Source organism: Cyphomyrmex costatus, unplaced genomic scaffold (genome assembly GCF_001594065.2).
Source record: "Cyphomyrmex costatus isolate MS0001 unplaced genomic scaffold, Ccosl1.0 scaffold123, whole genome shotgun sequence".
NCBI classification, from domain to species: Eukaryota; Metazoa; Arthropoda; class Insecta; order Hymenoptera; family Formicidae; genus Cyphomyrmex; species Cyphomyrmex costatus.
The window spans coordinates 348,072-372,019 of record NW_017275207.1 but is presented as its reverse complement, the minus strand read 5'-3'; the positions used below and the strand labels follow the sequence as shown (position 1 = coordinate 372,019).

General features: G+C 32.2%; 1 protein-coding gene across 3 annotated transcripts in view; it reads left to right on the top strand.

Annotated features, from left to right (window-relative positions):
- Positions 1-22,483, top strand: part of Pkc53E (Protein C kinase 53E) — a 64,545-nt gene extending 42,062 nt beyond the window's left edge. Inside the window, exons 4-14 of one of the 3 annotated variants that reach the window (XM_018550544.1) lie at positions 7,701-7,809; positions 14,060-14,188; positions 17,710-17,863; positions 18,591-18,819; positions 19,116-19,247; positions 19,325-19,498; positions 20,066-20,157; positions 20,590-20,791; positions 21,253-21,441; positions 22,051-22,191; positions 22,256-22,483. In XM_018550544.1, coding sequence (XP_018406046.1) covers positions 7,701-7,809; positions 14,060-14,188; positions 17,710-17,863; positions 18,591-18,819; positions 19,116-19,247; positions 19,325-19,498; positions 20,066-20,157; positions 20,590-20,791; positions 21,253-21,441; positions 22,051-22,191; positions 22,256-22,408 — 1,704 coding nt within the window. In that variant the 3' untranslated portion in view covers positions 22,409-22,483. Of the gene's footprint in view, positions 1-1,164; positions 1,277-7,700; positions 7,810-14,059; positions 14,189-17,709; positions 17,864-18,590; positions 18,820-19,115; positions 19,248-19,324; positions 19,499-20,065; positions 20,158-20,589; positions 20,792-21,252; positions 21,442-22,050; positions 22,192-22,255 lie in introns of all 3 variants that reach the window. The other 2 variants (XM_018550543.1, XM_018550545.1) reach the window with 2 other exon arrangements.
- The last annotated feature ends 1,465 nt before the right edge of the window (positions 22,484-23,948 follow it).

Here is a 23,948-nt window from a genome sequence, read left to right as displayed (position 1 = left end):
ACTGCGCATTGATTCGGTTTGTGGATTTAAAACGCTATCATAAGCTAAAGCTAGCAATAATATCACATTGACCGTCAATCCAATAATAATGCTAAATATTTTCAAATGCTTTAAAAAATTTTTTATGAGAAATGTATTTCAAAGTTTACATATGAATATTACGAAGAGAGAGAGAGAGAGAGAGAGAGAGAGAGAGAGAGAGAGAGAGAGATTTGTTTCGATTAAATATAAATTTTTCCTCTTATATTTTTTTGTCATTTTTGATGCTGACTGAAATGATATAAAAATAAATTGTAAAAAGATTTCCATTTGGAAAAATTTCAACAAAAAATTGGATTGTAAAATTTATATTTTTATTTGTTTGCTATTATTTCTTATGTAATATACTAAAAAAATTTGAGTAAAAAGATTAAATTTTTTTGCAATTACAAAGTTTGTAAAAAATTAATTTTTTCCAATATGTTTACATTTAACACAAAATAACTTGTAATAAGAAATAACTTCAAAATATATGTAAGAAGTTTTAGTTAAAATAAAGAGAGTATTGAGTAACATTTTACTATTTTACTATTAGGAAATTTTTGTAAAACTTTTAGATCACAAAACTAAAAAATGTGTATTATTAGTTGTAAGTCTATATGAACATAACATATTTTATAAATAGCGCGCTTCTTTGAAGTTTCTAGAGTTCAATATCAAAATTATTATAGTTCGACAATCAAAGTGTCAAAATACTAGATATTGAAAAGAATAACTGATGAACGAGTGAAGAAATTCTCATCACATATTCATTAAAAACTCTTTAAAATATATTCTGAGTTTTCCAAATAGATTCGAAGGACAGATAAAAATTAATGCTCTTTTCAGTAATTAGATTGAATTTAACCTCACTTGAAATGATTATCCTATAATAGATTCAGTAAGTCGATTTCAGAAATTTTTATTCGGTAAGTTTTAAATTTTATTAGGTCAAATGGCAATTGTTCGACCTTAAACGTATCGCATTATGCTTAACTAAACTGGGAAATCCGCCGATCTAGCCGATTTGTTCCTACCGTTATCACTATACATCACCATGGTCATAATTTTCCCTTTCTCCTCGTCATCATCATCAAGCCCAAAAGTCTGCGTGTGTGTGCACGGTGTAATGGTGTAATAACGCAGGACACGCGGACGAAGCACCAATTCAAGCAACACACCTACAACAGCCCCACCTTCTGTGACCACTGCGGTAGTCTTCTCTATGGTGTCATCCACCAGGGCATGAAGTGCCAAGGTATCATATGATGAACGAAAAAGAAAACAAAATCAACTGAAACGCACATTTCAGACTCAAACACGCAGAGACATTTCTTTTAGAAACAGTTATCCAATGAGGATGACATGTGCATATAACACACACAGCTACACGATATACAGTACACTAGTTACACGTTTTTCTTTTTCTTTCTGTTTTCTTGGCCCAGCGTGGTGTTGCTTTGTCTTCGTATTGTATTCCTGTATAGTGTTTCTTGGTCTCTATCTCTTTCTCCTTTTGTAAATAATACTCGCTGTAAATATTTCTGCGGCGTATCTTCGTCACAGGTGGATGCTAGAAATCCGATTAATCGCGTTAACAACGATCGCAGATGAACGCCGCAGCGGATGATTGCCCTCTCTGTTCGCTCGCGTTCCGACGTATCTGCTAATGCGATTAGCGGCGCTTTTAATTATGTACACGGTACATCCTTCGACGTGGATTTTGCACTGATATTGTATAGTCTGTTAGAGGTGGCTTTTGTGCGCATATTAACTGCGTCTCTCTGTCAGCAGGAGACGATTCACATGTGGCTGTGTACGTATGTACGCGTGTGATGTGTTATGTGTGAATTGTTACGTCTAAACTTGCATAAGAATTATGCACTGTGAAAGGGATACTATCTTATCACAGTGAACCGCCTTGCGTCGAAAAAGGGCAAGGAGAAAAGGAAAGAGAATATTATACGTAAAATTATAAGCAAAAATTCGGCGAAAAGACTTGCAAACAGAAAAGCGAAGGATAATACTAAAGAAAGGTCACATTGAAGGAAATGTGACTAGATCTTACGTTTCTTGTATCTCTTTCGTTCTCTTCTCGTTCTTCACTAGGGAGTGCACCTTATCAAATTTTTACATATTTTCCTTTTGTTGCTTTCCTCGAATATCACGTGCGTGACCCTTTGTGCTTAATACTTCCTACAATTTAATATCCGGCTCACACTTGCTCGAGATGTATATATCCACATCTGCGCTCGGCTCGGGACGTTAATGTTTCAAAAGGATGCTTTTCGTCGATAATTCATGGATGAACTTGTCTTTGAATATTTAGGCCATCAGGTGTTCTGAAGTACATGAAGGAAAAGCAAAAAAAAAAAAAGGAAAAAGGAAGTTTGCTTTGACAATTAGTACACGAGCCGAGCCGTGTCGAGAGCGCATTTACGGTCATCGATGTCGAGCGCGAGTTACATTTTTCTTTTTATGAAATTTCCCCTTCCATTGAAATTGTGTAGATAGTCCTTGTACAGTTATGGAGTGCAAAAAAATACTATTCAACAGGACTGTCAGTTTACCGCTGACCAAGTTTGCACCTATTAAATAATATCTATGCAATCGTTCTTTGTCTATTTATGATCTGTGTAAATGTGTATTGTTGCGCGCGTGTGTATGCGTGCATGATGGATGATAAAACTCTACATATGCCTAAGAAGGGAGAGATAACTAGAAGTCACGTTTATACGAGTATTTTAATATGTTAAATATTATTGTGTAATATTTATAATAATATTTAATGTATAATATTTATGAAAAAATTAGCAAAGTTATATTCGAAAAACGTAGTATTTTACATATATATTATATATTTATAAAACGTTCTTCTCTTTGCCTTTCTTTCTCGTGATATATTCTTAAGCGTATGTAGATTGATGATCTTCTTACCATTCTATGTCTTTTTCACTGTCACGAGTTTCTGCCGTTGCACCGTAACTGCACAAAAGTCGTGCACTTCTCTGCTGTATTTTCTTGATGTGATTTTCGCTGTATCTTCTCGATGTGATTCTTCAATGTATTTCCACAAGTCGTTGACGTCATTCTTCGTTTATCTCTTTTTTCTTTCTCATTGTTTGTGTGTTTGCCCTAAAACAATATGATGTTTTACATTTATTCACATTTGAAGCTATTTCCTTGATATTTCGCGATATTTTTGCGTGTCTTCTTAATGCGTGTGTCTTAATTTTCGACCCCATAAATTATCGTTTTCTCAAAATACATATTATATTTATCCACAATTTAATTTGTGACTCGGTCGTTGCTCGGTTATGATATTTACTCGTTTGTAACAGAAGTTTGCGGCTATGATTTTTCTCAGACTTATCTATTCTCTTAAAAGAATTTCGTAAGTATGGAACAACCTACCATTTACGAATTTATTGTTTACTCGTAGAAAAATTTATGTTTTTCCTTTGCATTAAGAAAAATTGACCAATAGCATTTTTTAATAATTTTAACTTTTAAGGAATCAATTAATTCCTTGATCGAGAATCTTTTAGTATTTTATCACCCTTTTATTCATTTTATCAGAGATTTAAAAGCAATAAAGTTTATCTAAATGGAGGAATCATATTATAAGTTTCAAGTAAGTTTTTACTTTCAAGTTGAAAAATAACTGTTTATATTATCACATAATTGTGAATCTCTAATTGACTTTATAATTTTACAATTAAATGCATATATATATTATATATTATATATACATAATTTAATGATGAAAGGTATAACGTACGTATAAAAATATACGTAACCATACTATAAAAATATACTTGACCATAATATAGCACCCTTAATTTATTGTATTTTCTTAAGAAACTTTAAATGCTTATATACCAAAATAAATAATTAAGATATAGAGAGGTGCTTATAAAACCGAAATTTAAAGCTTGTATTTTAAGAAAAACTTTTAATATCGATTGAGTGGGATTATTAATTTTCTGATAGCAGATGACAGAGTGAGGACCTGCAAAATTGCTATTGAAAATTTAGTTTCCACGGAGTTGCACGCGGAGTGAAATTGACATAATTTAATAGAATAAAAAATGTGTGAAAGTTCAAAGTTTTCTCTTCGAAATACACTTTTGCGGAACTCGATACAATAATTTTTCATTGAATTATGTTAATCTGAAAAAAAAGTAACAGCCGTGTGTAAAGCATCTTTAATTTTTTTGCATTTTCTTGAAAAGATGGTAATAAAATCTAAAGGAAAATTAATAAAATATTCAAAATATTATCAAAATAAATATTACTTTTCAACAAAACTATCTTTTATTATTTTTCATAACTATAAAACATTTATGTCAATTTGTGGAGGTGTTTTATACTTTTGATCAAGAGGCTATATAGATTAAACATTTCCATTTGTATGTGAATGAATGAATGAAGAGCATAATAGATACCTTATATTGCTATAACTTTTCCTTCATAGATTATCTCACGTGATTCGCTTTTATGCTCCTTGAGCACGTTTATCATTTCTTCGTCGTGTTGAGCAAAGCCATCGCGTTTCGCTAATCTTTTCACGGCGATCAGCGGCACGCGAGCCGCAATTTTGCACTTTGTCGATGCAGCGATAAAAGCAGCACGAATTAATTTAACCCTTACGAGGGGCGAGCTTAAAGGAGCATCTTTTGCGATAGTGATTATTTGATTAAATCCGATTAGCAGAAGCATGATGATTCGTGCATTCAGTTGTTCAAGCGACGGTTTAACAATTTATTGTGCAAAAATGAGACCAAAAAGAAAATGAGTATAGAAAAGAGGGATTGGCACACTTCCAGGATATATATGGCGCATTGTACCATCTAATTTCTTCATATCTAGCTACTAGGTCCCTTCGTTCTTCAAATTAGCTACATTCCGTTGCTATTGTCGTTTTTATTGTCGTCGACAAGGAAAAGATGAGAACAATGTCTCTGTATAAGTTTTTCAAGTATATATACCCACATTCTATATTTTGTGGTCGGAGTTCTTCAGATTGTTGAAAATGCTGCACAATTCGACTCTTTATAATCATTTCTGTTGTGAGAATTTCGATATTGTTCAGCGTTGTCGGTGTCTCTGTATTAATTTCAAATAATCTTCATCGCAGTAAGAAACTGATATTTAATACATGCAAGTATATTTTTGTTTTTACGTAAAGAATGCATCTTAAAGGACAATAGATGGATAGTGACGTCTGTCGTATTTTTATCAGGCCAGCGCAATAAATTATCTATAAATAAATTTAAATATAGAAAAATAAGTTTGTGTAAACATGAAAATAATATTTATAAAAGATAGATATAAAAGAATATTATGAAAATAGATTGGCGTTGTATATATTACCTACACAGAATTATATTTGCCATATTTGAAAAAAAAGCATTCCCAACAATTGTAAATAGAAAAGATCAATTAAGGAGCGTAAAACTTCTTAATGCAGTTAGAAAGTAATTATAGTGTACGCTACTTGGCTTATAATCCAGTTTTGTGGATAATTTGTTGACACTAAAAACGCGTTATGTATTTTATCTTTATATATTCAGTTACGTTTTTATTTCGCACGGTTTTAATGTTCATTGAGATATTCTATTTAAGCTTTCGGCTTTATCATATTGCATGATAAAAATGTCAATATAATTCGAGATTCCGTAAAACTTCTTTCTCTGACGATTTCTTCTTCGAACTAGACTATAATCAAGGGCAAGGCAGAGAGAGAGTGAAGCTCTAAGAAAGATACCCAGGTGCACTGAGGCGATATTCGCGGATGCATTCGTAAGACCACGCTGTAACAAAGATCTCGTTTTCTACGGAAAATGTCGGTAAAGGATTTTCTCGAAAGACGAGCTAGCATCCGAGACGTGAAGAAGAGGGAAAGAGAGAAGCAAAAGATTAACGTGGAAATTAATTAAACGATTGAGTCTACGGCCCGGAAGAAAAGGCTGGAAAACGGAAGCGAGAGGCCTGACGTCGCACAAAGGTCTTTTGTGCATCGCGAAAAAGAGAGAAAAGTGCTTTCCTCAAAGAAGCCTCCATACAGATGCTATTGAATTAAATTTCATCAGTATTTATTTGAAAGATTCAGTATAGCTTATATTTATAAGATCTTGTATATCTTGTATTGTAGATTTTTATTTGTGTTACTTCTACATTACGAAAGAGAACATAGAAAAATATGTTTCCTTAGCTTGAGATTAAAATAATATAATTTCTGTTTATCTTATATGCAATAGAAAAGAAGAAACGGAATTCTTATTATAAATTTAATTATTTGCTAATTCTTTGTATAATAAATAATTTTCAAGAATTGCGAAGGTAGATATGCAAATAATTCTCAACGAAGGTCATAAACTACCTTTATACTGCAATTTTACATTGCATGGGAATTTGTTTAGAATTTTTAATTAAATAATCAAAATCTTATTGATCTCTCTCATCATTAGTAAGTATTGGCTACAGTTAATACTGCATTTTTCTACTGACGTTTTTTTCCACTGAGAGCTTCGAGTGAAAGCCTTTCCTGCACCGGATCCAAGAATAACGCAACTATTGACCACAGAGGCTCGATAATAACTGGTGATAGTCTGCCCACGTCGATATCTCGTGAAACTGATTTTTATAGTCTTTTATGGAAAGGAAAATATTCATAGTAACGACAAATTTCCAATTGACCGTCGTGCACGCTGCTTCGAGTTGCGCGCAACCTTTCAGGACTGCACAAATAATGTTTCGTTAGGAAATTTTTGTGTGACACTGTATGTATATGTTATTCTGTTGTCTTCTCGCGTGCCTTACTGTGAAATTGCACTTTTCTTTGTGCAGTTGGAAAAGCTCGTTGAAGTCGTTTGCATTCACGATATATTCAGTTTGAGAGGTAGTTATATTTTAAATGTATGACGTGTATAATTTATACACATTGAAAAATATGATTGCATAACATTCTCCAAGGTTGTACGTGATGATAACTGCTTTTTCATAAAGCGTGTTGTAATAATTATTCTTTTGGAGTTACAGAATGATTAAATTCTCTGACTACAACACAAAACACGGGGATGGTTTATTTTACGCCATTGTCTGTATTGCGCCAGGTTCTGAATTTTCGTCAAAACGAAAGTTTTCTTTCGATTTGTCGAATTGCAAATAGTAAATTTATTTTACGGCTAAACACGAAAACACGTTTGCTTTATACGCTGATTAGGAACTTGGCACATACAGAACATTTAGATTAATAAATCGTATCCACAAGCGTATCAATATTTATAATGACATAGACTCCGTAAAAGGAGTCCAATTGCACCTGTGCGGCACACTCTCATTAACGACGTTCATCGTGATCGTGTGCGTCACCTTGTCCTTAATGTTCATCATCACGTGGTCCACGTGCACGTATCCCCTCTTGTTGCTTCTGCATCACCTCAGCTTTTGGGAAAAGATCGCAAAAAAAAAAAAAGAAAGAAAAAACCAAGTTTTAGGGTTGTAAATGGGAAAGGGGAAGTAGAAAATGGGTTTAATGTCTTTTTCCCGAAGCTGGATGTCCCGCTTTGGGGTATCGATCGGCACATCGCCACCGTCCGTCTCGATTTCTCCGCCACACAGGATTAGACCACAAATGAAGGACCGGGCTTCCCCGGGCCCCTATTTCTTGTTCCCAGGCGAGCCAAAAGCACAAATGGGAGGTTTTCACGTACCTGACGCCGACCTTCTGCGACCACTGCGGCTCGATGCTTCACGGTATCGCCCATCAGGGACTCAAGTGTTCAGGTAGTTAAAAAGCTAAGAAATCAAACCACGTGTCAACAACACGTCAAATCCATCAAACGGTCAGATATCTCGCACATCAATCCCGCTCCTCCACCATTACCATTAATTCCAGTCATAGTTACACAGGAATTTGACCATTTCGGTTGCCCGAATATCTCTCGGGATAGGTAGGATGATTGATTCGACAGATAGGCCAAAATTCAGATATCGATTTTAGTCTTGGAATATTAAATAGCAAATGCCCGCGATTTTTATGTTGATATAATAATAAAATGCTATGTAAGAGATACAATATAAGATATATAATTCGATGATATGATCCGATAATATAAGAAGAGGTGATGAAGACAAGACGTTTGTATTATTGATATTGTTACGTAGTGAAAGATCAATCGCGTTACAGTTTTGCTAAAGCATTTTAAGTTTTAATAGATAGTAGATATTGGTACTGTGGAGGATAAAGCGAGAGAGAGAGAGAGAGAGAGAGAGAGAGAGAGAGAGAGAGAGAGAGAGAGAAAGAGAAATGCCGATAAAAAAGAATATCGAAAATCCATCGATGGTGCGAACGGGTAATTCGTTATACCGCTATTAATAGCTAACGTATCGATATCGCGCTTCTCGTTGCGCTCGTTTCGTGCACTTATTCGGAGACCCAATTGTAAGCTTTTTAGATTACGAGGCCACGCGCTTGCGAGCATTATAAAAAAATACTCGACAAATTAAGTCCTCTTTGTTGCTTTCATCTCGTGGTGCATTGAATCGCTTTCAAGTAATCATGGCTAATTTAGCACGGTACAAAAAGGATAGATACTTTTAGTTCCAACATTAATAAATCGTTGATTAATCGTTAGCGTTAACTTCTATCCAAAAGTTTAAAATTGTATTAAATTGTGAAATCATTAACAATATATAGAAGCGGGTTTTTACTTGTAGTATATAAGAAGAATAAGACAGTAATAACTATATTATATTTTGAAAAATTAAAATGGAATTTAATTGATTTGTTTTATTTTACTTATAGGCTGTATTTATTTACGCTTTTTTATTTCTACAAGAATTTCTGATTAAATTAAATGATTTTATGTGGTATTTTTTACTTGCATTCTTTTTTTGCTGAAATATGATTTCTCAAAAGCTGGATGTTTTTAAATCGAACAATTTTTTTATTCATCACTATAATATATTTTTCATGAAATCTTTGAATTTGTACGTATTAATGAATAAATTAAAAAATGGTGACATATTATTTTTATTAAAAATATGATAGATTTGATTTGAGTATAAATGAATGCAATCTAAATGAAATAAAAAAATGAATTGAATCCATTTTAAATGTGTCAAACGAATTGATCGCGTGGGAATATCGAGCAGAAATAGATGTTATAATAAGTTGAACCCAGCTAGGACTTACCGTATCGACTTCAAAAGTAACAAATGTTTCTTAAATTTCCTTCGCCGTTCGTGACATCCCTTAGAAAAACAAGCGGAAATGCACGAATCAGGTGATTCGAAATTTCGTATTTCCAGTCGCTTCTGTATCGGAGATAGGTTCAGAATCGTGTGTCTGCGAAGACCGTTTGCTTAACATCTCGTTCGATCAGTCACTTTGTTGAAACAGACGGATGCCTCGAGGCGTAGTTTTACATTTATAAACCAGTCACCAATATTTGAGAAAATCTAACGTGAAATTATGCAGCGGATCTTACGTAAAATGTTAAACTTTGTAAAGATTGAAAGACATAATACACAAATTCTTTGAAAGTACTTTTAACAAAATTTAGTAATTATATATTTTTTTATGATCCAATAATAATCGAATCATATCTTATATATCTTGTATATATATTTTAATTCTTACATATACATTTGTTAAAAATATTCCGAAAAATTATGGATATGCTTACTTTCAATAAATGTATATATAACTTTTTTTTATAAAACAGAAGGATTCCTTCCACAATTATTAGCGATCACACGATTTGTATCGCTCTGTATTTTCACTAAATTCTATCTCTAGTTTCTCGTTTTTGCAGTTGCAATAGTCTTTGTGTCGTTACGACTGTTGGAAGTCGAATAAATTCCACGAGACGAACATTATTTATCTAGCTCCTCAAGATAATAACGCACGTATAGCTCAGCTGGAAAATGACGTATTTTTTTGTTGCTTTTGTCGTGTTTAAGTCACTAAGCAGGCCATTTTTAAATTGCGATACAACGGTCTTTTAATTGAATTGTATACATGCGAATGCAAATTTCATTTATAATTGCGAATACATATGTTACGGTGAAAGGATATGGATACATGCAAATAATGCTATGACAATATGTGATGAAACTGTAGGAATTTCCTATATATTGTGCATTTAACAAATAGAAGAGTCTGATTTATCGGAGCAATCTCTCTCAATTTGATTATAGAAATTTAATTACGGAATACGAGCGCGGAAACCCAACGAATATAGTCAATCGTTTTTATCACTAACTTTGTTAACAGAAACCATTCAAGAATCGTCAAAGAAACGAGAGATATTTATATAATTTGATAGAAAATGTATATATATTGTATTATTATACACACATAGTTTTATAAAAATTATATTATCCATGAAAAAGAAATTATACCTTTTATATTTGGTAAAAACTTTACATTGTAATCTTTTATTCCATTATCTATTTTTATATTGTTCCGTGCAAATGGAAACAATCAAAATTTAAGAAATTAATTAGATTGTCCATTCTTTTTTAGCAGGTTTGGATTAAAGTTTCGTATTTTTGATTCAAGAACGTTTATCTTTTCGTTAAGAATAAAATATAATAATATGTATTATACGAATTGTTAGTTTTTATCTAAATATAAATATTGATATATTTGAAATATATATATGTTTAGTGGAAAAGAATAAACGTAACATTTTTTTAAACCGTTTAATTCATATTTTTTTAGTCATAATTTGAAATATAAGGTATTACAATTTCCAATGGATATCTTCGGTGATATTTTAATTGTCGTAAATAAACTTAAAGATCATTTCTGTGAATTTTTGACAACAGAGATTCAAGTTTTCTAATATCGTATCGTTTTCAGCGTTAAGATCGGAGTAATAAGATACGTGAAATTTAAATTTGAGAGCATCTTGAAAAATACGGAACACACACACACACACACACACAATTGCACCGCTTACTATCTACCTTTAAACGTCTGCAGATCTCACTTTAAAAACCAGGTGCTTCACTTGAGTGTGATTCACTTTTTGCGCTTCGACATTCGCGTCACGGGTTTTACACGGGCTTTAAACCGCGTAATCATCCCTCTCGATGCACTCGAAAGAAGCATTCCCTCGCCATTGAGAAGATCCCACTACCTTACGTTTGCGCTTGTACCTCGCTATCTCTCACCGCGTCGCCTCTCTCGTCTTGCGAGCTCTGTGGAAAAGCTTCCGGACGATGAGATGCACGATTACACGCCGACTGACACAGAAAACGTGTACTTGGCGACACTGATGTATTCCGCCGTGAATTTTACACGCGACGACAGTGGCACGGAAAATGTATACCAGGCGTCACGGTGACGCGATGAGATACGTGCCATTTACACGTTCTATGTTTACTTTCGGAAAAATAAGGGAAAACACATCCTCATCTTATCAGAAATCCCCTCCTACTTACAGGGACACTTAAATGCATGAAACATCGTAGGATCACTTAATTGTAAGGAAACCTATAAATCGACTCGATATATTACTTCGTAATTTGAACGAGTATAATGTAGGTACTTGGAATATACATAGTATACAATAATTTGCACCTGTTCAACGGTAATAGAATAAAATATTAAGGTAATCGTTATTGATCTTACGTAGGTATACCTTTAGCCTTGGTGCATTTTTGATTGTATTATCACATGACTGTAACTACACACTATATATCGTATTGCTGCTACTCGGTTTCCTCCTCTTCTCACTGGACGGCGACCGTCTTGCCTATCCCTGACGACAAAGCCAAGCAGAAACGTATTTTAATATACCACTCTCCATTCTTCGCCTATTCACTCGTCGCTTATTCACACGGCGCATTCTAACCCCGCGTCGTGTATCTCATCGGGTGTTGAACATCCACCGATGCGCCGTCATACGCATCTCCACCAGTGTATTACATATGTATCGATTGTATATATGATACACCATTTAACGCAGCACTCTCTCTTGAACGAGTAATTATTATTATAACTTTATATATTAAAATGGTGTAATTACGTAATGTAGTATGAATTGCGATTGTATATTGATATATGTACGCGTGCATACAGTGAAACTCTTTCTCTCAATAAATAATATTTAATTAGATTAAATTTGTTATGAATTATTCCTAAAAATCTCCTCTTTAATTTTAGTAATAATTTAGTAATTTCTTTGACAGTTTTGAAATCAATTTCTTTTAAAAATTTCCAAAGAAGTTCATTTTATTTAATTTTTAACGCAAATGTTATCTTGGTAATTAAATCTTAAGTTAAAAGTTCAAAAAGATAAAGTCTTTAAGTTTAAGTGAATAACGAAACTTTCTTTATCTAGTTGCGTATATATGTATACTAGCGGCATTTACTAATTATATAAAATTTACTTACAATTAGTGTTTTAATGTTTTCTTTAAAGGTATTCTTTTTTGTTACATTGCTTGCTATTCTACGAAATAAATACTGAAATATCTATGTACAGTGTGAAAGGAGGTATAGAGGAAATAAAGTCGTGATATCATGCTTTTATATTATACGCAAATATTACAAATTCACTGTATGCGCGTATTTTTATGTTTTACGCACTAATGCACGATATATACGAATTCACGTACATATGTATACACGTACACAGACACACATACAGATATATATACACGAGAACAATAATTGTCGTGCATGTATGTAATCTTTATATATATATATATATTACATTCACGTAGATTTATAGCGTTCATTTATCAGCGCGTGAATTCAAGTAATCGTACACCTTTTCCTAGCAAACATGCGAACCCCTGATTGCACACTGTGTGTTGATATCACTTGCGTGATTATCATTCGTGTTACCCGCAGTTAGCTTTTCGTTGACATATATTTGTACACAGTCAAACACGTCACTATTTACCATTGGGACTTTTTATCACATTAATAAAGATCTTTATACGCCAAATAGTTTGGAGTTTTTGTAGAAATATCTTATGTTGTACATATACGTAAGCGTGGGAATGTAACTCTTACAAGAAACGAGATCGTATTCATAATTCATAGCTTACACGAAAGAATTTTGTTTCCTTCACAATGTTCATATAATCCCAAAATGATTTAATTTTATTGGTGAATAATACCGATTTGTGCGTAGTAAAATCTGATAAATGGAATCTCATGGTACAGCAAATCACATTTTCATAGAAGCTCGATTTACTGTATTTCAATTTTTGCGCAAGCTCTCTTTAAATTACCGGGAAGCAGTCACTCCCGTATCTTCACCGTACTCTTATTCTGGACTCTAACTTTTAAATTTAATTCCCTCTGTTATTCCATTTATCCGTTTTGTATGAGTGCTTCTTATCGCATTGAATTCTTCTCAACATAAGAAAAAACGAACGTTTTCCTAGATTTTAGAATATAAATCATCTCGATATTCAATTTATATACTCGAGCGAATTATTTTGAAAACGATTTTAGCGGAAATAATGCAAACTGCAATAATCAGTCTAATGCTATACACGTAAATCGATATTTTTAACAAGAAAAATATCTGAGATTTTTATATCGTTGTATTTTTATTGTGATGGATAAACACAAAGATTATTTTTAGTAGTAGAAATATAGCGGTTTTTGTTTGATTATTTAGACATCAACTTATACAATTTAAGAATTCGACTTTAAAACATGTAATATATTCGAATCGTCTCTTTGAAACATGATGCAACGCTTTCAAAATAAATAACTCGTTTATCTCCCTAATCCATGAATTTATCTCCCACGTGTACGTATGTGTAACCGCAGCTGCGCTCGAAAACTTCAAGTTCTTAAGATATTGGAGGCGATATCGCTGATTTAAGATTATTTAAAAAGGGCAGATGAGCAGTCCTTTAGTTCGAGCGACGGCTGCGATTTTATTGGTCGACTAGAAATTAATTAAAACAACAAATTGATTTTTCGCGACAATCTAAAGAGAAACAGAGAATGATAATGATCGATGGTAACATAATCGATGATAATCTGATAACGTAGCATGCGACATGAACGTGCACAAGAGATGCGAGGAGAGCGTGCCGAATCTATGCGGATGCGATCACACCGAAAGACGTGGTCGTATACACCTGCACATCACATGTTCCGGTAGCAAGCTGTCCATAGAAGGTAGGTTTAAAATTAAATTAAAAAATTTGTTTTCGTACTTTCCGTTTTTCTGTCATCGAATTTATGGGCTTTCTTTCTCTATTTTTTTTGCGCTTTTAAAAATCATAATCACAGAATTGTTCGTTTTATCAGTTAGTCGAATATACATATTTTATAAAATCGTAACATGTATATTTATATTCATATATATTTTGCATTGCTTATATATTATAATTTTTCCTCTGACAAAGTTGCTAACTCTCGTTCTTTGTTGTCCTAGATTTTTAGATTAAGGCGGATATTGCTTAAATTATTAAATTGTAAGAGAATTATGTCATATCCGTTATTATAATAATATTACGAATAATAGATTTATAATGACTAAAGATTAAGTACTTGTGCAATTTGCAGCATTTTATGATATAAGCTATACTTTTAGTGATATAATAAAATATGTGTTTTTCTATATCTTGTAAGAATATAAAGATTTAAAATAATATTTAGTAAAAAAGATAATTACTTTTTAAAAATATCGTTTATGATTCATGAAAAAGAATATCTAACATATATCAAAAGTTATATTATTTTATTATTCGTATAATATTATAATGAAAGCATTAATCTAATTCAAATACTAGCATAGTAAAATACACCAAAATCTCATTTTTATTAGTTTATTTAGTTTATTTTCTATTCAATATACAAAATTTTTTTTAAAATATTTTTGCGATTTCTACGCAAATAAAATGCTATTGAAAAATAATTCCATTCCGCTCGCGTGTGCGCGTTTAATATACGAATATAGGATGCGAACTTTTAATTTAATTAATGGACGCATTTATATACAATACATTTTTTAAATTATACTTGTCTCATATAAAAAATTTGTTGGGATCTATAAAAGGCAATGTATTTTTATATATTTGACTAATCGTTACTGTGATTATAATCGCCCGCCATTGAGCGCTCGTTATATGTTAAATATAAATAAAATATATATTCAGAGATACAAATTTTGAGAAAATAATTGACAATTTTGCGGTTATCAAAACAGGAAAAATATTATTTTAAGTGAAAAGATAATTTTTTTTATGAATTTTCACAAGAAATCATATTTAAAATATAAAAATTCATAAAAAATTTATCTTTTTATTTAAAGTAATACTTTTCGTAATACTTTTTTTAATAGCTTACTATACACATATGCTTTGATTTTATAATGTTCATATTATTTTTTATTATATATTTTACTGTAAAAGGAAAATTTTTTTATTTAAGGGTAGCATTTTTTCTTTTGCCTCGGGCGCCGAAATGTCTCATCCCAATTCTGGCCGAAATGAGTTACACAACAAATCTTCATATTTACGAAATCATTTTTATGATGAGGTCATTCTGCGATCAAGAAGATATCATGTTTCTTTAGTGAAGATTTTACTTATAAAAATATATTATATATATACTCGTACTATAATATTATATACATATAAACAATTTAATTAGATATGCTTGAGATACCGATTTCAAATAAATCGAAACGAATTTCTAATAATTATTCGAAATAAATATAGATAATGTAAAGAGGAAGGCGATCGTTAAATGACACGATATTAATAGCTCTTTATTAGTAGTTATTTACTATCTAGACATTCTATACGAATATTTTTGTTTGTTAAAATTAATTAGTCCTTTTTTCGAATGTCCGATTTAATAAAACCATATAACGTTATTGTCGTCAAGGATGATTGCTTTGAATAAATAAAAACGGAATAACAAACGGCAACGGAATTATTATTGGTCGTTACCTATAATCGCGCGCAATATATTGAGCCTAAGGGCCAGATGAACGTGGGAGTTATTATCGTAAGGACGTGATAGCCCTGAATAACGTTACAACCTAAGAACGTAATTATCCGCAGCCGACATTAACGCAACGATATCCATCGCCATCCTCTATAAATTTCCTATGACTAGAGTGCGTTAAATTTTCCATGGCTCTCGTCAAATTGGTTCGCCGAAGGTGATGCTATTACGAGAGAACTCTGACAGACCTTAATTGTATTACAGATATCTGGTTTCATATAAGTCAAAAGCGCTTGAATTGTAACAAAAGTATATTTAACATCTTCGTTAACCATTTTGCTCTTTGAATATCTTAATTGGTATTACAGAAATTCGAAACTAATTAACAGCCAATCGTTAAATATAAACAGTTTTTTCTGTGTAGCATATTTTGCCTGTCGGTTTAAAAAATGTTTCTACATTTATAAAAAGAAGGAGCGAAAGAAGAGCAAATACGTATTTGTTAGTTTATACTTACAGTAACAATAAAGCTCGTATTTATACTGGTTTACACGTCTAATATAGATACATGTGTTCCCGCATTACATTTTATAAAAAAAAAAACTAGACAGTTTACGATAAATTATTTGTACAATTACTTTACATTATGTATATATCAAATGCAAAACAGTATACATGTATGATGAGTGTAAATTTGATTTATTCTGAAAATCGTATAACGTTTGCTATATAATTTTTTATTAAATTAACAAGAAATACTTTTTAATGCAATTAAAGATTATATTAGAATTGTTTCACTAACGGATATAAATGGAAAAATATAAATATTATATTACAATAAACATAAATTTACATAAATTTTATCCACAAGAACATAAATTTAAATAAATCTTTATCCAAATTAATTCTTGTAATAAGTTTTATCAACACAGAGTTTGCCGAATATAATTATTATGGTACTCGCGCAATATTATCTCTGTCGCTCATTGCAGTGTCTAAATTGGCTTGATAACTATTGTAGAGAAATAGCAGCGTGTCGGTTGCCTTGAAGCCCTTATCAACTGTCGATTATCTCGAAAATTAGGTTTCTTCGAACTCATTCGCGGCGAACCAGAGTGGGTTACCAGGATATTACCTCCATGTCCTCGAGGTTTAATTAAAATTTGCGATAAAATGGATTAGAGATTTCTTCATGTCAAAACAAAACACGATTTTTCTTCCCTTAATTACATTCTTCTTAGCCACGTTTCACCTCCAGCCAGTAGATAATTAATTATATATCATAAAATGTCAGACGCATGTTTGACGTAAAATATAGTAGAGATTATATTAATGACTTTCGGGCAATTTTAGGAAGATCGATGTAAGATGTTTCAAAAATGAAGTTTAATAAGAAGCGAAAAAATTTGTCTTTATTTAAGCATGCGTCTAATTTTAAATAGGTTGGGAACATTATATTAAGAATTAAATTTGATTAAAATACGTAAATATTACGTATAATAAAAAAAAATAAGGCACCAATAAATTACATGTGATTTAAAGTTTATATTGATATTTGATAACTTTTCTGCATTTTGTTTGCGATATATAATGTTTACGAGAATTTTTTTTCAATCGGAAAATATGACATTCTTATTTTTCCAAAATACTCTATACATGGAACAATTTTTCGGATAAGTGCATGCTCCGAAAAAATCTCTTCGTGAATTCTTTCCGAAAGACCTCGATTTATTCGTTCGCAGTGCGAGAGGGACGAAATCTCATTCCGATGGATCCAAATGGGCTGTCGGATCCCTACGTTAAATTGAAGCTAATCCCGGATTCGGACAACGTGAAGAAGAAAACAAAGACAATCAAGTCGTGCTTAAATCCAGAGTGGAACGAGACACTCTTCTTGTAAGTCGTTTCGCTAATCGCACCGGACAATTAGATCTTTCTGAGAATTAAAAGGTTTCTCTAATTTATGAAGTTTGGAGATGTTTCTTTTTAACTAAGCACGAATTTTTTACATAACTTAAATACTTCAAATAATAGATATATTTTCGTCATATTTACATTATGACTCTAATATGTTAATACATAATAACCGGTTATTATAACACATTTTTATTTTCAATCATTTTGGACCACACACACCCACATTTTTAAATTACAGTTTAGTATTTAATTACTCTTTAAATTCTTTGAAGTAAAATCTCACTCTAAAGAGTGAAAATTAAGCCAATTTTGTAAAAAGAGTGGCTCAATTTATGTATATATATATCTGAATGTTTGTCACTCAACATTTTATTTGGCTATATACATTTCGGTTATTACATATAAATTGAACAGCACTTTGACAAATATAATAGTTAAATTTTAAATTTAAATATTGATTACTAATCGAGTTATTAAAATGTAAATAGAGGGCCATAATATTATCCTTTCTTCTAAATATTTGTAATGCGTGTAACTTATTTTAAGCTTTAAATATAAATAATTTCTGTATCACAAGCTCTCTATTTTATGATAAATCACAAATTGGTCAAAGTAGGAAGAACATATTCTTGATTGAATTAAGGGAGATTGCAAGTATTATTATTTTATAAAATAAAACGCTTAGCAATCTGGCTTTTACTATTAGCGACCTCAAATCCGAGGATAAAGACAGACGGCTGTTGATTGAGGTATGGGATTGGGATCGAACATCCAGAAATGATTTTATGGGATCTCTATCGTTTGGCATATCGGAGCTTATTAAAGCACCTGCAAGTGGGTGGTTCAAGCTCCTTACTCAAGAAGAGGGAGAGTTCTACAATGTGCCTGTTCCTGAGGAAGGCGTCGATCTCGTCGAACTTAAAACCAAAATGCGGGTATTTATTTATTAGGCAATATATGTAATTTGTAATTTACTTTTAAAATACAAAATAAGTATTATCATTCATTGCTTGGTGCAAAAAAATTAAATTAATAAAAAATTCTTTTGTGAAATCATTTATTTAATTAAAATGGCTATATTTTTTTTATAAAGATAACAGATGATTGAATAGATGCTTTTAAAAAATATCTGAACTGTTATTTGATATGTTACTTCTCATTTTGTGTTTTAAATAACGATTGTTTAATTTTGACATGAGTTATACGTGAGTCTTATGCTAACTTTATTCAGAAAACTTCGGTGACAAAAAAGACACACACGACCCAGGATAAAGATGTGCCGCACAACATGGGCAAGAGCGATCTGATAAGAGCTAGTGATTTCAATTTCTTAATGGTACTTGGCAAAGGCAGCTTTGGAAAGGTAAGTTTTAATAATCGTGAGAAATGACTGCTTTGTCTTGCAAGCGACTGCATCTCGTTGGCATCAATTAATTCAAGGTCTTACTGGCGGAGAGAAAGGGGACCGATGAGCTGTACGCCATCAAAATCTTGAAGAAGGACATCATTATACAAGACGACGATGTGGAATGCACAATGGTCGAGAAACGTGTACTCGCGCTCTCGAGCAAACCTCCTTTCTTAGTGCAATTGCATTCCTGTTTTCAAACGATGGTACAATACTTTTTGCTCTTATCCGAAATTACTTTATATAATTTACTTTTTATAATTTATAATAGTTACGATTTTACGGTTATTGAATACACACACACATACACACGCGCGCGCGATTTTGTTTTAGTTACTTAATTAGATAAATATTATATAAATTGTACGTACACAACCGTTAAATTTATTAATTTTTATCTTATGAAATCTTTCTATCATACAATTTTTAGAAAAAAAAATTAAAATAATTTAAGAAATTACGAAGACTTCTAATTTAAAATTATGAAAAAATTTCAAAATTTATTTTAATTAAATTTAATAAAATGAATTTATCTGTTATATATGAAATAATAGAACTCTCTTATCTATTAATCTTCTCAAAGTTTGATTCAAACATTATCGAAATGGAATAACACGCTCTTGTTAAATTGTCTATTAAAATTGCCCCAATGAGGAATGTTGAGCAAAAGTGCATATAAGCTCTCTTATATGAACGATACAAAACGCAATAAAATATTAACTGTAACACTTGCTTGCGGCTTACAAAGATCCGCTTTCTGCTTTCCACTGCAGGATCGCCTGTACTTCGTGATGGAATACGTGAACGGCGGCGATCTGATGTACCAAATACAGCAGTGTGGCAAATTTAAAGAGCCGGTGGCAGTGTGAGTATTTTAGTGTTCATGAACATGCTCCGCTTTAACTTACGGATCGATATCCTTAACTCTATTAAAGCACCGTGAGAGACGACGACGACGTGGGAACGCCGAGGACGGGAACTCTCGAGCGATTCACGTTGTCGAACTTTCTCAACACATTCCGAATACGAAATGAAAACCGATTGTACCCGGGAGATGTGTCTCGTCGAGACGGACATATGTGCGTGGTTTCGCCTCGTCATCATCATCGTTACGACCTTAATTTTTATTTATTAATTACGACCGTAATGTCGCGATTGTTTTATTCCGCAATCACAGCATTCCGCTCCACAGTGTTTTGCAGTTTTTCATTCTTACTATTAGAGCTGCGATTGCATTGTGATTGATTTACGACGAGTATCGACCTTGCGTTTTACGTGCTGCTCTCCACGTTTACAGATTTTACTCATCTGAGATAGCGATCGGTTTGTTCTTCTTGCACTCGCGTGGCATCGTCTACCGCGACCTCAAGCTTGACAATGTCTTGCTGGATCAGGACGGTCATATAAAAATCGCGGACTTTGGCATGTGTAAGGAAGGCATCACCGGTGACAAAACTACCAAGACTTTCTGCGGCACGCCTGATTACATAGCGCCCGAGGTGAATGTTTAAACGGATCTTGCATGGACAAGATGTTGCAAAGTATTGGCACGTGGATGATGGATACGTAATGTCTTTTCTTACGAAATTTTAAATCAATTTTCTCTTGATAGAAATATGCAGGAAAATAGTATTCCTCTCACAACTTTTGTAATTTCAACATTCCGCTTCTAAGTAACTCTATATAAGTCTCAAATTAAAGTTTTCTATTCTTATATAATCAGTTTAAAACTGAAGATAAATATCTATATTATTTTTGCTCTTGAAACTTTATCAGAAATAATTTTTTTTTTTTAAGAAATATAATAGTACAAAACTTTTACTACAACAATTTATCGTGAAATTGATTTTAAATATCGCAAGAAATGCGTAACTATATATTTTGTCAATTCCGGTATATTTAATAAGTGAAGTTGGAATCTTGGTACAGTATTACCTGTCAGAGTTTCTTATCTGTGCAGATTATCCTATATCAACCTTATGGAAAATCTGTGGACTGGTGGGCTTACGGTGTATTACTCTACGAGATGTTAGTAGGTCAGCCACCGTTTGATGGCGAAGATGAAGATGAACTTTTTTCTGCGATCACGGACCACAACGTCAGTTACCCAAAGAGTCTGTCTAAAGAAGCCAAAGAAGTTTGTAAAGCGGTACGCGTGTTTTCTATATTTCCATATTATCTTTATAGCTTCCTGGAATATAAATACGCGTTTAGAAGCGTACATAGAGGCTCGAATTTACTTAAATATATAATATTAATTCTCAAGAAATTTTTTAAAAATTTAGATAGATTTTCTTTTAGTAGAAATATCAAGAAAGCGCACAGTATCTTGAATTTTATTATTGGATTTTGATATAAATTTTGTATTGAAAAAAATTTTTGGTATTAGTAACTATAATTACTATATTTATGGTCACTACTGTTATAATGTTAATAATAATTATTATAAGTAGTTTTATAAACAAATATATCTGGCAACTCGAGAGAGAAAATAAATTACTATTATATAATAATATAACAGTTATATTATTATTACAAAAATGGTTGCAAGTACAATAGCTTAAATATAATTTATAATAATTTTAGACAACCATATAAAATATTCTCTTAATATATAGATTTTTTTGAATACTTCTAAAGATTGATGTATGATATAAAAATTTCTAACAAAATTGTAATCTATTTGAATGTGTGAATATACGAATACATTTAATTGATCAAAAATTTTTTGCTTACGCACAAAATTTATTTGACGTAGTTCCTCACAAAGAATCCAAGCAAGAGACTAGGATGTGGAATGCGTGGCGAAGACGATGTGCGAAGCCACGCATTTTTCCGGCGTATCGATTGGGAGAAGATAGAGAATCGCGAAGTGCAGCCACCCTTTAAACCAAAAATTGTAAGTATATTTATTGTAGATATTTCTGGAAAATAAGTAAAACGATTTATTCTTATTTTCACAGCAACATCGCAAGGATGTAAGTAATTTCGACAAGCAATTCACTTCGGAGAAGACAGATCTGACACCTACGGATAAGCTATTCATGATGAATTTGGATCAGACGGAATTTATGGGTTTCTCATATCTCAATCCAGAGTTTGTGCAACACATTTAAGCAAATATTTTTTTCTTAGAATACCTATTCTTCATTCCTCATAATTCATCTTTCTCTTCATCATTCAAAACTTTCTCTCTCTCGCTCTCTATGAATTTCTTTTTCTTTCTTTCGCTCTATCTCCCTATCTCTGAGTATTGCTATAGCATTTTTTCATGACAAAAACGAAATCCTGGAACTCTATTATTTTTGAATCTCATTAAATTTACATGATATTCTTCGATATATTTCTAAGCGGTTACTGATCATATATTGTGTTATTTATGCTGTAAAGGATATAAAAGAGAAAAAAGAACATGGCGTAGATAATTAGGATTTATTGAACGAATCTAAATAGTTGTCGCAAGGAAAGGACGAAGCTGACAAACGGAGAAATAGCGCGGAATAGAAATGCATTTTTTCCGTAAAAAAGAAATAAAGAAAAAGTGATATGAAATAACCGACAAGAGGAAATTTTCAAAATCGATGTCTTCTTTCTTTGCGTATATTATTATGCATTTACTTCAGTAGTTTCTCTACTGTCGCCTTCCAGAGTATATATAATATATATATTAGACGAATGGATGAATATATGATTATATATACATATACATAATATATATATATATACAAAGTCATTATTGCATATATTACATATAAATATATATATATATATAAATAATATATATTATACATTATAAATTTCTATCAATATTTCGTTAATGTTGCACTTCTCGTCGGTTTAATCTTCTTAAGTAGCGGATCTTTAGAGCTGGGTCCTTAGATTCTCTGGACTCACGACGGGTAAAGAATTTATTATTACTACGTCGAGGTCAACTCTCATATTGACACACACACACATGTAAACGTATAAAAGTACATTCACATATATACACTCATACTCACGTAAAACACAAGCCACGTATGGCTATTCTTTTTCCTTTCTCCTTCATTCGTTGCGAAGGCATGAATCTGAAATGTCTTTTCTAGTTTTTCTCCGTTCTTCGATGGGGGCACAGATACGATTACAGGAGTATCATGCGCTCGATAAACTCATAATATACATATATACATTGTATCAGTAAGTAATGATGGAACGTTTCTTGATGCGAGTCGAGGCACTGAGTCGATCCTGGCCCGATACCGATAAAATAAGTGATCGCCGCGTCGAATGATACAGAAACGGAATTATATAACACACAATAGTTTCGCGTTTATGCGAGGAGAATCGACAATATGAACGCCAGCACGCGTTGGCGTGTAATATTTTATGCACTCCTCGCTGATATAATATGCCGTTATTATTCGATACGATACGTTTGACGCGAAATGAGATATGCTAGGATTATGCGATTAACTCGCAACACTTTACATAAAGTTTCTTGTTGTATGCTTGAATAGATTTTATCATTTTACACACGCACGTGACGTATATTATTATATTCTGAATTTTTTTTTCTTAAAAGTAAATCTTCGTATGTAGAAGAAAACGTTCGCACGTAGATGATTAATTTTGCATTGTCTGACAATCGAAAGGATCAAGGACAGTGCCTTGATCCAC